Source organism: Netta rufina (assembly GCF_964035555.1).
Source record: "Netta rufina genome assembly, chromosome: 4".
Taxonomy (NCBI): Eukaryota; Metazoa; Chordata; class Aves; order Anseriformes; family Anatidae; genus Netta; species Netta rufina.
Window position 1 is genome coordinate 67710719 of NC_140127.1, and position 14131 is coordinate 67724849.

A 14131-nucleotide genomic window follows, 5' to 3' on the forward strand; every position below is an offset into this window, starting at 1 on the left:
GGCATCAGACCCCAGCTACAGTCAACTTAAAGTGCCTTCTGGCAATAGCCAATAATAAATACCCAGGAATAAACTATTAAAACAAAACAGTAGTACCCACAAGCAGCAAGAGCTATTCCCTGCTAGACACTGCCACTTTCAAGCAGCCTACTGTCAGGCATTTCTGCAGCTGAGGCTGTATTTGTAGCATTACCTACAGCAGCCCTTGAAAACCCCTTCTTTTATAAATTATTCTGTTTTCAGCATCCATTTGTTGCCATGAGGTGTTTTGGACACCAGCAGTATCATGTTCCAGGATCTAATCACACAGAGTGTGCCAGAGCATGCATTTTAGTTTGCTCTAAGCTTGTAGTACAATTAAGAATTAGAGAACACGAAATGAAAGCAAGCACTGAGGAGTACTAATTTTCTGTTCACCTCAACTCAATCATTCTACCTCCACCATGGCAGAAAGGGAAAAAAAGGAAATAGTTCCACTATGTAAAATCCTTTCCTACAGAGCATTCTGTATACATATGATCACCCCTTCTTTTCCATTTGTTTTTTATCTAGCACGTGGTAGAAATGTTCATGAATAGTGGCACAACTCCTTCAGCTGAAACGAGAACTTCATGCAATATGCAAGTATCTAGCTTATGAATTTATATAGTCATTTAATGTTTCATATTTCATTCAATAATTTCTGGTTTCTGAAATTTGCCTTCTTGACCATCAACCAGTAAGCTCACATCTTCACAGGATTATTCATGACAACTACAAAATCCTATGTGGCACGTGCTGATGTGGAAGCCACAACTGCTTATGCACAGTCAGCCTGTGATTCTTCCAGAGCACTATTTCCTTATTGTATGCCCAATAACTTTATGCCACAATTACACCAATCATCACAACAAAATACTACCTTCCCAGAAAAGTCTTGCTTGCATCTCTAAACTGTTATAAGCACCCCAACTATTAACTGCAAATGCCTAGACTATACCAGGTAAGGACTAATTTCACTTCTGTAAAAATTAAGCTTTCACAAAGGTCACAGCCTCTGTGCGTAATTGTCCTGGTTTCAGTTAGAACAGAGTTAATTTTCTTCCTAGTAGCTGGTGGAATGCTGTGTTTTGGCTTAGGATGAGAAGAGTGCTGATAACACCCCAATGTTTTAATTGCTGCAGAGCAGTGCTTACACTAAGCCACGGACATCTCAGCTTCTTGCTCTGTCCTGCCAACAGGCAGGCTGGGGGTGCAGTAAGAGCTGGGAGGGGACAGACCCAGGACAGGTGACCCAAACTAGCCAAAGGGGTATTCCGTACCATCTGACATCATGCTAAACAATATATAGGGGTGGCTAGCCGGGGGAGGGGGCCGGACTGCTCGGGGTTAGGCTGGGTGTCGGTCGGCAGGTGGTGAGCAATTGCATTGTGCATCACTTGTTTGTACACGTTATTATTAGTAGTACTATTATCACCATTGTATTATTATTATTATTATTTTCCTGTCTTATTAAACTGTCTTTATCTCAACTCACGGGCTTCACTTTCCATCTCTCTCCCCCGTCCCAGAGAGGGAGGGGGGAGGGTGAGCGAACGGCTGCGTGGTGTTTAGCTGCCGGCCGGGTTAAACCACGACAGTGATCAACACACACACAAAAAAAGCACCAGCTACTATTCTGGTTCAAGGGTTACTTGTCCTTATACTACACTCAGCTGGAGCAACTTTAATACTTTTGTTTGTTTACTTATATTTTTAGAAGGACAGAACCTAAAAATTCATCCTAGTCCAAAAAAAAAAATATAAGCAGAGTCAACTGCAAATTAACATAGCTAATAAATCCTAATTACTGCGACCAACTGTACTACAATCTGCAAGAGGAGTCCCACCAGTGTCGTTAGGTCAGGCAGCACTACAACAGCTTTGTAGTTCAACTTCAAAAATGAGATTACTTCAGTAACAACTCACTTGCAAGTGGTATTTGCATGGATAATTCCCAACTTCATTTTTTTTTTTTTTCTTTCATATAAAGTTCTCACCAAAGCTGTTTAAATTTTAAGCCATTTATGCTCTCTGGGAGGTTCTGACAGGTGAGTGGAACGGTATTCAAAGACCACCTACAGAGGTTTAACTATATTTGTCACTGCAGTTTAAAGCCTTGTCTATACAGAAATGTTAGTGTTTTAATTGCACTAACGAATACCGAATCCAGACATGGTTTTACAAATAAGACTTGATATCTAGATTCTTATTTCAAAAGAGAAAATATGAAACATCTTTATAGCAACAGAAGTAGCCCTGAATTGCCTGAAGTACCAAAAAAGCTGAACGTTTGCCAGGTTAGGGGCCTGATGTCTCTGTTCTACTTATCACAAGCATCACTGCTCCTTGAACAACCCAAAAATGAAAGTGCATGTCTTTTTCCCCTCTACATTTATACACCAAACAGGTCTGCTTAAAGACTAAGCTGCTACCACAGAGCATAGAAATGGAAACAAAATACAAACTGTGACCAGCTTCAGTAACAGTCTGATAAATCTGTGTGGTTGGAATACCACAACTATCAACATTTCACAGCTGTGACCAAACTGCAAGCTTAGTGACTGATAGCAGACTGTCATTTGAAAATCACTTTTATCTTTACAAGAACACCATCTACCATACAAAGATTCAAAAAACCTGAAGTTTTTCAAGTTAACTTAAAATATGTCAGAAAACAGTAACAGTATTAAGTAGACAGGTGAACCTAAGAGATTAGCTTTACAGTTTCACAGAAGTAAGCAAGCTTGCATTCTTTAAGACAGTTTCAGAGCATCTAATCAAATTCTCTCCATACTACTAATTCATACAGATACCAAACAAATAGAACGTAACTTCGAGAAATCCCTACAGAAATAGGGATTTGTCTGCTTGCTTCTATACCAACTCCCTTCACGCTAAAAAAAATATGTATTTTTTGCACATTCATAAAGTACTTAAAGTTTCATATCAATTAGATTAATTATGCAGCTACATTACATAATTCAACCATTACAGAAAACAGGAAAAAAAAGGAAAGGACAGATGAAGGTAAACCCATTATGGAAGCAGCAGCTTACATCAGTTATTCAAAAGGTTCATTTTGTGATTTGTTGAACTGAAATTTAGACCTTGCCTGACCTCCTATCAAAATCCGCCTGCTGTCTCCAGAAAGCCTTTCATTCTGGATCACAGTAAGGTAATAACAGCCTCCAGAACACTACATTTATCCTAATTATGCCTACAAACTTCTCTGCCAAGTCTCAGCAAATCACTACCAGAATTACAACACACCAATTGTCTGGAATGAAGAGACATTACATCTTATAGACAGTTTTTTCATAATATTCTTTACCTTTCCTACATGTTAAGTAACTTCTTCTTTACAGAATAAGAGTATTCCTCCAATACCACAAAATGTTAGAAAAGCCCATGTTCTTGTTTTGACTGTCTTAAACAGAACAAAGTTAACGAATGACCAAAGAAGAAAAAAAAAAAAGAACAATGAACTACAACAGACAGGTTAAAATACACTTATCTGATATAAATTCTACATCCCTCTGTGCAACTCACCTTAGAGGACATACAGAACTTCCTAAAGCTTACTTGACCTCTTGCATTACAAGAGATTATCAAGAAAAAGCAATTAACAGAGTAAGTGTGAATTCATACAGGATGCTGCATCAATAAGAGGTAAAATCTGGTAAGACGATAGAAATTCTTACTTTAATAACTTTATTAAGGCATTCATCAGCAACCATCCGGACATCAGATTCTGCATCCTCACTGCAGAGGAGAAAGACTTCCATAGCAATCCCCAGCAGTTTCTGAAATTCTGGAGAATTTCTAAACAAACAAACATTAGAAAATTACAATGGGCACTAGAAGCAGACAACATGAGAGCTATTTCTGATGGGGTTTCAGAATCCAACAACATATCCGCAGATTTACAAGAGGAGAAAAGATCCAGCAGATAAGCACTTCCTTAGGAGTTGGGAAATCATTTACCTGCTCTTTACTACATAATCTGGCAAAGGTATTTGACCTCTGTGCCTCAGTTTCTCTGTCTGAAGTAGAAGGATAATACCTACTCTACCAACGATCAAGGAAAATTACTTCCTAGATTTTGACTTAGTTAAAAAACACAACCAAACATTTTATCATTTTCGTCTTAAACTGAAGATGAACATTTAAAATCAGCAATTATCAGGAAGCCGATAAGCATCTAGCACTGCAAAGAAGCTATTCACTTTAATGCAACAAATTGTATTAATGTAGTAAATTAAAAATAAACATTGTCTTACCTTAAAGACTGAGCAACGATGTTTTCACATATTGTCAGGCAATGATTCACTCTATCTTTCTTGGTAGTTGAAAGCTCTTTCTTTCTAAAATGAAACAATGAAAATAAATCTGAGATAAGACTTGAAAACTGAGTGGTAACTATAGACACTACTCTAGCAAGTGTCTTTATAATAATCACACACACAAAAAAAAGAAACCACTTCCCTGGCCATGATATAAATATCCATATACCAATTACCTGTAATCCCAGGACTTTGCATACTAACTGCTGCTGAGAGCACGCAGGCACACAAGCAAAGGGAAGGATACAAACTTAGAAAAAGCATAAGCCTTTTAAGTAGGATTATCATATTAATCCTGTAACTGATAAAACAAACAAACTCAGAATGAAAAAGGCTGGGGAAAATAAGCAAGGAGAACAAGTATTGCAGACTTAAATATACCATGATGATGAAAAAAAAAAAATCTTTTTCATCATCAACTTTGTCTGATGACTTCTTGAAAAGTAAGAATTTGTATTAAATCATTTTTCATCTGAATTAAAGGATGCTAATGCAATCCTGTCATAAACATTTGGAGGAATATGGTATTTTTAATTGTCAAAATAGCAAAACTCTAGGTACAGTCTCTACCTATCAAACACGATGTCCCTATAGTAGCACTTAGCATAGTCCAGGCAAGGACGAGCTTAGTTAACTTGCAGCAATTAAGTGTAAAACAAAAAATAAAAGTCACAGAATAGAAGAATGCAGATGCACAACTGATGCAAAGCCCAACCTGTGAAGCTTACAATTTGGAAAACTTCAGTGCTCACTTTCACCTGGTCTAAGCTCCTTTACGCCTGTGTCAAGAACAGAAGCTTCTTCCCTGCTCCACCCCCAGCCTTGCCAATAAACGAGCTGGAAAAAAGCACTAAGCCTGTGACATTTTATTTCCTCATATGCACCGTCTCCTACTTTCAGCTCCATTGACACAGAATCACTCCTAGCAAAACAGAAGTTACTGTTAAATAATTCACTAGTAGCAAGCCAGGAGCTGAGGAACACCTCTCATGTGTCCTGCCAAGGAAGCTCCTGCTGCTTCCCTCAGATTCACAGAGCTGCTCTTTGCTTTTGCTTTCTAAGTGAAAAATAATCTTCTGTACACTTAACATTTAACTGTCTTAGCAAAACAATAGCAAAACTATCAAATAGCAAACACGTGTTTCTAAATTAGAAGTTGGAAAATGATCATTGATCATTACTGTAACCTTGAGCTACAACAACAGAGCTTAACACAGCATTAAGGACCAACAGTAATTAGCCGATAACCACATTAAAGTAAGTAGAAATACATTAGTAGACCAAAATTCTACAGAATTAAGCTGTAATAATTAAGACCTTCCGCTCAAATACTAGCGCAGGTTTTGAAATAATAGACCTGTCCTTTTCCTCATCATACTGGAAGTGGGGGTTATTTCCTCCCAACATTTCAGTTCTCCATGAGATCCTCTCATCTTACTCCAGAAATACTTTCCAAAGTTTAAGGAATAGTTCTTAAAAAAAAAACAAACAAAAAAACAAACAAACAAACAAAACATACTATTTTCTATTAGACATTTGACAGTATGTTGTTTAGGTAAGCTTCAGTGCTCCTCAAAGAGGATCTATTCTTCAGCTAATACAGCCCTGGGCAAGGCAGGCAGCAGTGTTCAATAGCACACAGAGCAGCACAGATCAATCTCTTTGGCAGATTTCTGTAAACAAAGAGCTCTCCCAACACTGAATAATAACACAAGTAACTCGAGAAAATTAAGATTTTTTTTTTTAAATGGCTTGAAATGTGCAGTGAAAACTCAGAAGGAGTGCTTATAGTTGAGTAGATGTTAACGATTAAACTGAAAGAAAAGAAACCAGAGGTGAAGAATAACTGTCAGTCACTATTAAAAGGAAAAGCATTTGGCTGTGTTTGCTGTACTGAATCCTTCATCTGCCATTTGGTTACTCGCCTTCCTTAAAATCAGCTTCCAAAGGAGTAAAAGAAAAGGTGGAAGACAAACATAATGTACGTCGTGTGCATGCACACATTTACTGTGTCTACAGAGGGGGAAAGATAACACAATGATATTCTGTGTCTCTGGAGATAGAACATGCTTTTCTTTTTTTGCTTTAAAAAGATGCATTCAGACATATTATGAAGACCTCAGGCAAACTACTGTGCCCAGGGGGCACAACAGCATCACACATTTCTTAGAAGAGAGCTGAGGCAGCAAGCCTCGTGTGGAAGGTCAGACATCACTTCATGTTTCCAGAATAACAGAAGGCAGGAGATATTGAAGCAGCAGGTATCTACAGGAGAGCCTCATCTCACCGACACAGGAGTTTAATCTTCTGCACGCTTCCATGGGCAGCCTCTAGCCAAGATTAACAAACAATGTAAGAAAAAAACAGCAAGTCCTGATAATTCTGCACTCCCAGCCTATGAAGAGATCCAACTCTCTGATGCTGATTTTTTTTTTAAAAAGCTTTGGAACTAAGGATGTGTAAATAGACAACAGAAGCATTAATGCTGAAACACTATTTTTAAAAGGCAAAGCCTAACAGCTTGACATTACCCTTGAGAAAAGTATTGGAAATACTCAAACTTCTATTAGCATACAGAACTATCGGGATCAAAAAATAAACAAATGAAGCTGAACTGTGGCAAATGATTTGAACACGTGGTAATATAGCCCATGACAGACAGACGACAGACTAGAACAGGAGCTGACCCCCCAGGAATGGTAATTTCAAAAACCCATCCAAGAAGCAGGCCAACAGGTATTATCCATGCAGTTCAGTCTTCAGTTAAGCAGAAAAGATATGGCTACAGATAGTGCTGATAAAACCTACCTATGTCTATAGCTTCACTCAAACAAAAATCGAGAAAAAATAATCAGTGAGGACTGAAAAACTTCCCTTTGCTGGAGAGTGCTTGGGCTCTTGCAGCACCTTTTACTGCAAATGGCTAGAGCCAAATGAAGACAAAATTGAACTTGTGACCTATTTCCAATTTCAACATAAAGCAACTATAATAATTAACTATTAGAGCAAGTTAACAGGAGAAAGGGTGAAGAATTACCTTTGCAACAGTCAAATCAAAAACTAGATACTCTCCCAGAAGAAACATTAGCACTTCATTCCACTCAGCTCAGTGACAAGAGGTAAAAATGAATAAAATATAGGATGTGGTGTGACAGTCCATCTGATCTTTGGTTTCACTGAGTAAACTCTGAATTTTTACATCATGCTGATCAAAATTTCAAGTTAGTAGGAGCTCTGCAATCCAAAACAAAATGAACAACCCAACTCCAACCTAAATTTAAGAGCCTGGAAAAAATAGAAGTAGATATGGGAGACAATAAGGTTCATCAGCAGAACCTTATAGAAACAGTATGATGAGAGAGATCACCACCTCAGTTTTTACAGAAGACAAAAAAAAATGAAAAGGAAATTATAAAAGACTAGAAACTGACATATGTCTGTAGTATATAATAAAAGCTTAACACATGATTTCTGCTGATTAAATCTCTCAAAACAGAAAAAGCTCTTAAGTTTTTGGTAGAAGCCTGAATTCACTCAATATTTTAATAATAAAAGTAAAACCAGAATATCACTTTTATCAAGATCTAAGAAGTCGTTGTCTTTGTCATATTTCTTAAATCATATAGAGATAATATCACCTTGTCAAAATTTAAGGCATAAAAAAAAAAAGAATAGGAAGTAGAGATAGGTACTTAGTTTTACTTTCACTGTATAGCATAAGAAGGTCCAACAAAAAAAAAGTCTAACAACATATGTAATAATATTACTCAATACTTAAGGAATGACAGCATCTCACTCATCTAACTTATGCAACAAGACAAGTTTCAGCTAATGGACAATGCCAAATAGATATCTAATTAAACAGATAAATAACAAGTCAGCAGCACTTACGCTGCAAAAACTCACCAACATCTTTATTCTCCCATTACTGACAGGTAAGGTAGCATCTGTTTTACTACAGCAAGCAAGGACAGGAAGTTACCACACAGAACTACAGAAAATATTTAAGTGCTATTTGCATGGCACCATAATTAAGATGAACACCTCTCCCCAGACACTATGAAAACACATCATCATTTCTCTTTTCTAGTTCATTGAATGGAAAATGCAAATAATACCACGAGTTATGCTCAAGATGTCACCTGGTAATACACTAACAGTTTTGGAAACTTCACCAGAGACTGCCACAACATCCTTTCACAGGCTTTCACAAGGCTTAGTGCTGTTAGTGAATTCGTAAAGCTCCTAGGGGCATGCAATACTATCAGCTTTCTGAAAACATCCAGCCTATTTTTAAACACAAAACAAAGTCAACTAGGGCAATTACAAGCCTGATTTGTTAGTTTTATGAATATAGTATGCCTAAATGCAGACCCCCAAACCAACCATAACATTCCTCAGCCAGTATCACAACAGTTTTCTAGCCTTTCTTTTGAAATAACACGATCTATCCCATCAGGAACTTCTTAGATAGATTTTCCTGCTACACATAGGAAAGATTAGAAATAGCTGTCCACCCATCCTTCATGTCACATGAAACAGTAACACAAAAATGCACAGAACAGAGCAATTTGTCTTTGCAAAACAGTAAGTCAACTAAAACCAATTAGATCACAAAGGACAAAAGGTTCTTCACCTATTATGCCCCCAAAGCATCAACCACGCATCGAAACCATTTGAGACAAGAGTCTCCAAACAGAATGAACCATGATAATTTAGTTGGCATCCATATCAAAACGTACTGTGGGAGCAGGTGGCCGAGAGCCCAGCTCCACCGTTTGTCATCTCTGCCAAAGCGGCCTGAAACTGCCAACGGAGAAGTTACCTGCTCCTCAGCCCTTCTGTTTCTCCTGTCTCCCTGATGTCTGGAGAAACAGCAATAACGTGACTCACGTATTCATCCCGTGCAAGCCCTACTGCCTTTCCACCTGCTCAGTAAGGGTTATTTTTAGAGAGCAAACCCAACAGGCAGCACTGGGGCACTGAACAGCTCCTCGCCCTCGTTTGCTGGTCAGACACCTGAATATCCCACGGACAGAGGCAGATGCCTCTTCGGTGCATTCACCCCTGATATTTAAGGACACAAAAGGATACCACAAGTATTTAAACCACCTCCTCCTAGGTGTCAGCGCGAGAAGTCACTGCATGAGACTTTAAACGAAGTTTGTCACAGAGATCAACAGCACGGAGGGGGTGAGCCCTAGACTTTAAGCTAGGCTTGGGATTTTTCTCCCTTTTTCCCTCAGCAGCATGTTAAATGGAAGGGGCCCTTTTCTTCCCAGAGCCACGAAGCCCACCCCGCACCCCTGCACCTCCTGCCCAGCCCCCGGCCCGCTGCAATTCCCCGGCTCCCCACAAAGTTTCCAGCACCCGGAGGCGACGCGGAGAGGTCCCAAGGGCCAGCCTCCAGCCGGGGCTGCCCCTGTGGGGACCCTCCCGGCTGCCACCCGGCCCTGTGACCGCGGCAGGGTCCCGGCCCCCCCCCCCTCCGGGCCGCCTCAGAGCCCGTCCCCGCTCACTCACGGTCTCTGCAGCGGCTCCTCAGGGATGGCGGCCGGCCCCTGCTGCTGCTGGAAGGAGCGCAGCGACTCGAAGGCCTTCATCAGCTTCTCCATCGTGGCCATGGCCCCCCCCGAGGGGCGCCCGGCGGTGCCCGCCTGCCTTCGCCCCCTCAGCCCCGCCTCAGCCCAGGCCGCGCTGACTCAGGCGGCCGCCGCCGCCGCAGGGGGCCGCGCTCGCCACCCCGCCGCCATCTTGGAGCCGTCCCGGCAGCCCCCGCGCCGAAGCCACGCCCCTGCCCTCCCCTCCCCGCTCCGCCCGCTGTGCCCCGCCCGCCTCGAGGCGGGGCTTTTTAAGCTGGCCGGGAGCCCTGCGCATGCGCACAGCGCCCCCTGCCTCATCTGCGAGCAAATGAGGAGCCGGGAAGGAGAAAGAGCGACAGGCGCCATGTCCAATCGGAAGGAGGGAGCCGCCTCCTCCCGCTGAAGGCGGGAGCGCCCCGCGGCTGCTGGGTCCTAGCGCCCGCCCTCTGAAAATCGCCTCAGGAGCCCCGCGCAAAGCCCAAGCCCTCCACACGAGCGTTCTGACAGAAAAATTTAATTAAGGCATTAAGTGATAGCTGATAAGAGCTGGCACGTCAGCTGTTACCTCAGAAACGCATGAAATGGGTTCTAGTAATTCCAACAAGAGCAGCTCCTGGCTCTGGCTACTCAAGCCAACAGAGGTGGTGACTGAGTCACTTGGACAGGGACATTAGGAAAAAAAAACAAAAAAAAACAAGTGCTCCCACACACCCCCAAAAAGCTCCAGAACCCCAGCCCCTGTGCACAGGTTTTCAACCTCCCCCATAAAACTCTGATTCCAGCGTCAATGTGAAAGCTGAAATACCCCAAACAGCCTTACTGGTCACGTTCCTGCCACATGCTCAGTGAAACATTGCTCTGCCAGTTAATTATTGGCACGCAAATAAATGATGCACCGTTTGTAACTTTCCTCTGAAAGTAAATCTATCTATTCCTGAAAGCAATTCGAGCTATAAAGAGGCACCATTTCATTATAAAAGTCTAACAAAACAGGAGCTTTTAAGGCAAAAAGAATCAAGTATTTTCCTGATCATTTTATAATAAAGCTTGCAGAGAGTTTTCTCTAGAACATATGGATGATCATGAATTTTTTATTTGGCAAATGACACACGAAAAAAGATGAGCGTGCGACTCCAGTGTTACACGCACCATGCAATAATTGCACACTGGGAACTAAATTTAAGCACATTAAAGAGAGCATAAGCTTTTATCAAAGATTAAACAAGCCACCGACCCAGTCAGCCTCTGCAAAATTGTTTTGAAGCTTTAGATCAAGATGTGCACCAGTCCCCTAAGGGTCGCTGACTCACCAGCAGAAAGGCAAAGGCAATGCCTGCCCACAAGCGCTCCTCTTTGCTCTCCTCTTCTTCCCAGATCGTGTTGGCAGCATCTGCCCTACGGCTCCTTATCCAGGAGTTGGGGTGACTGGAAGGGCTATCTTTGGTCAGGGGGGTTTCTTTGGCAAGTGCTTTATTAGGAGGCTCTCCCGATTTCAGTGTACTGATACTCACAAAAACATGGATCGTATCACTGATCCTATTCAAATAGCCCCACAAACAGCTGCACTGGCAAAAACAAAGGTGTATACAGCTGGCAAAGGGCAAGAAGCAGCAGAAAGGGTTAGAGAACGGGAGTTTTTCCTAAAGCCATTGTTACCACAAACGGGGGGAAAAAAAAAAAAAAAAAAAAGTCAGTCTCAATGGAGTAACAGCCAATACCTAAAAGGTTATTTATAATTCAGTGGATGACGATGGATTCATCTCCACTTCAAGGAGAAAAAAGATGAAACATGCTTTTACCTTGTTTGTAAGAAAGGCACAAATGCTGCCAATATTGCCTGACCATAGGCTACCAAGAGCATAGGCTGTAAAAGGCTACTTCTTCATTTAATGGTTAAGAACAAATAGAAGATCATGCTAAGAATATTTTTTGCACTGTCCTGAAGTTGCTCTTAAGCCGTTTCCAAACCAAATTCAGCAGGTCTGTGGTTCTACTCACATAATCCAAACCTCACATGACTACTGGCCTGCTTAGTTCAACATATGCACAGGTATTCTGCAATGTGCCAATAACATGATTATATTACTGTTACAGACACTTAAATTGAAGAAGATCTGTAAAAAAATTAAATGCTTAGCCCATTAACTCATGTCATAAAATTACAGTGAAAGTCTTTACATAAATAGGGCACAACATTAAAAACGCAAGCAGCTTACTGTTGAAAAGTATTTGATACAAATAAAACACAAATCCAACTAATGCCAAGGTATAAATTCTTTCAAGGAGAGTTGTTAGTCTGTTTTGGCAATAATGGAAAATTCAACGTGCATGATAAGGCTGATGACAGGTTGAGGTACAGCTATTACTGGCCGATCTTACATCCACATCGTAATGTTACCACAGTAAATGTGTTAATGTAAAGTAGCCCATCCCCACAAATCTGTTTGAAATTAACATAGAAAATAAAATTGTGACCAAGAGATATGATATCAATTAAGCAAATATAACAGAGCTAGGGTACTTTTTCCTGGATCCAACAGACTCACACATTGGTTAAAAATAAAAAATTAAGAGCACGTAAAACACATTGCTATTTCAACAAATTGTGATTTTTCCTTTATTACAATATTTCCTTTATATATCCCTGCTACCATGATAGACATGGTGAATAAATCACATTAGACAATAATACCTGTGGTTGATATGTGCGGCAGTGTTTTGCTTTTATTTCAGGTATAACAGTGATAGAACATCCAGGAAAACAGCTCATACAAGAACAATTCAGTGGTTTGGAGATTCTGAAACTAACACATCACATTTAACAGTCAACATCATTACATGTGAAAAGAATTCTGGTATTTTGGACACGTGTGGAACATGAGAGAAAGGCTACCTATGTGCCATGTGCAAAACTTGAGTTACACCATAAAAACAAGTATGAAATAAAAGAAGTGTACACTCAGCAGAAGAGACATCATCATCACCTAAATGAGCCAAGCAGGTAATTCAAATCAAAGTAAACATAAATTTAGTTTAACATTCTTCTCCTTTAAAAAAAAAAAAAAAAATCCCTTTTTACCATGTCTTGAAAAGAAGCACTCTCTGAAAATCTATGCAAAAAGGAAGGAGATAATTCCAATGTTAAATTAGTACAATATCAAGTAGTCAACCACAGTAAATAATATTATTTCCGTTGACTTATTTTATCAACTTTTTACAATTGAATATATCAAATCATCTGTGAAATAAGATCTCTTGCTTATCATGACTACAAATATGATCTGTATCAGATTTTGTCTGAGAATTTTGAAAGATATTTTCTGTTATTAAAATTCACCAGAGCTGGCAGATAAATCAGAATTTTGCAACTGAACTAGTATTCTTCATTTGTACAAATGGCAGTGAGAAATTTCTTACATCTATATACTTGGAAAAATAATCGAAGTGCACTACAAAAATGGATTTTTAGTTGTTTTTAATAGCTTCTATCACTGATTTCTCGAATCAGACAATTTTATTCTGAGATTGCTTTATAATTAAAAACATGGTATATTGTCTGAATTTAAATATTTGAATATGCAACATCTTTCATAGGCTAAGATATACTACTAACTATCTCTTTGTTATTGACACACCACAGTTTTCCTATTTATGATTATACAGTAATTATTTTTGTCCTCTTTTCTTCAGCTGAGACTGTTTTGTTGGTATCCGCTCTAGATTATAACATCTTTATTATGAACACTACAACAATGAGGAAAAAAAGGTGACAATTTCTTTTAAAGAAAGAAACCAACCCTGAGGCATGAAGATTCTATTCTGTTGGCTGCAACATTTAAAAGCATTAAGAAAGCCAGTAAGATCCTGGTACCTTGTTTTCACAGTTTCAATTTCGAGCTCTCTATATAGATTGATGAGGTATGCGCAAGCAGACATTAAGACTTACATACACAAATGCTTGAAAACACAAGCCACAGAAAAGAAAGATTGATCTCATACAAATAACTCCATCAAATTCATAGATCCTTCCACATCTTGCACCAATAGAACAAAGCACTTGGGCTGTGGGATTGTCTCACTGCTATTAGAACATTGTAACATGGATCTGGAACCTGAATTCATGGAGCTGTAATGAAGGCAGAATGACTTTTTTTTTTTTTTAATTACAGCCTTGTGGAAATAAAA

General features: G+C 39.8%; 1 protein-coding gene across 2 annotated transcripts in view; it reads right to left on the bottom strand.

The window, feature by feature from the left end:
• HTT (huntingtin) overlaps positions 1 to 10097 on the bottom strand; it is an 83904-nt gene extending 73807 nt beyond the window's left edge. For both annotated transcript variants that reach the window (XR_014618364.1, XM_084285993.1), the window contains exons 1-3: positions 9888 to 10097; positions 4302 to 4385; positions 3723 to 3843 (exon numbers count right to left, since the gene is read on the bottom strand). Coding sequence is in view for 1 of the 2 variants with exons in the window: in XM_084285993.1 (XP_084142119.1) it covers positions 3723 to 3843; positions 4302 to 4385; positions 9888 to 9988 (306 nt within the window). In the remaining variant the exon portion in view is untranslated. The remainder of the gene's footprint in view (positions 1 to 3722; positions 3844 to 4301; positions 4386 to 9887) is intronic.
• Between the last annotated feature and the right edge of the window lie 4034 nt (positions 10098 to 14131).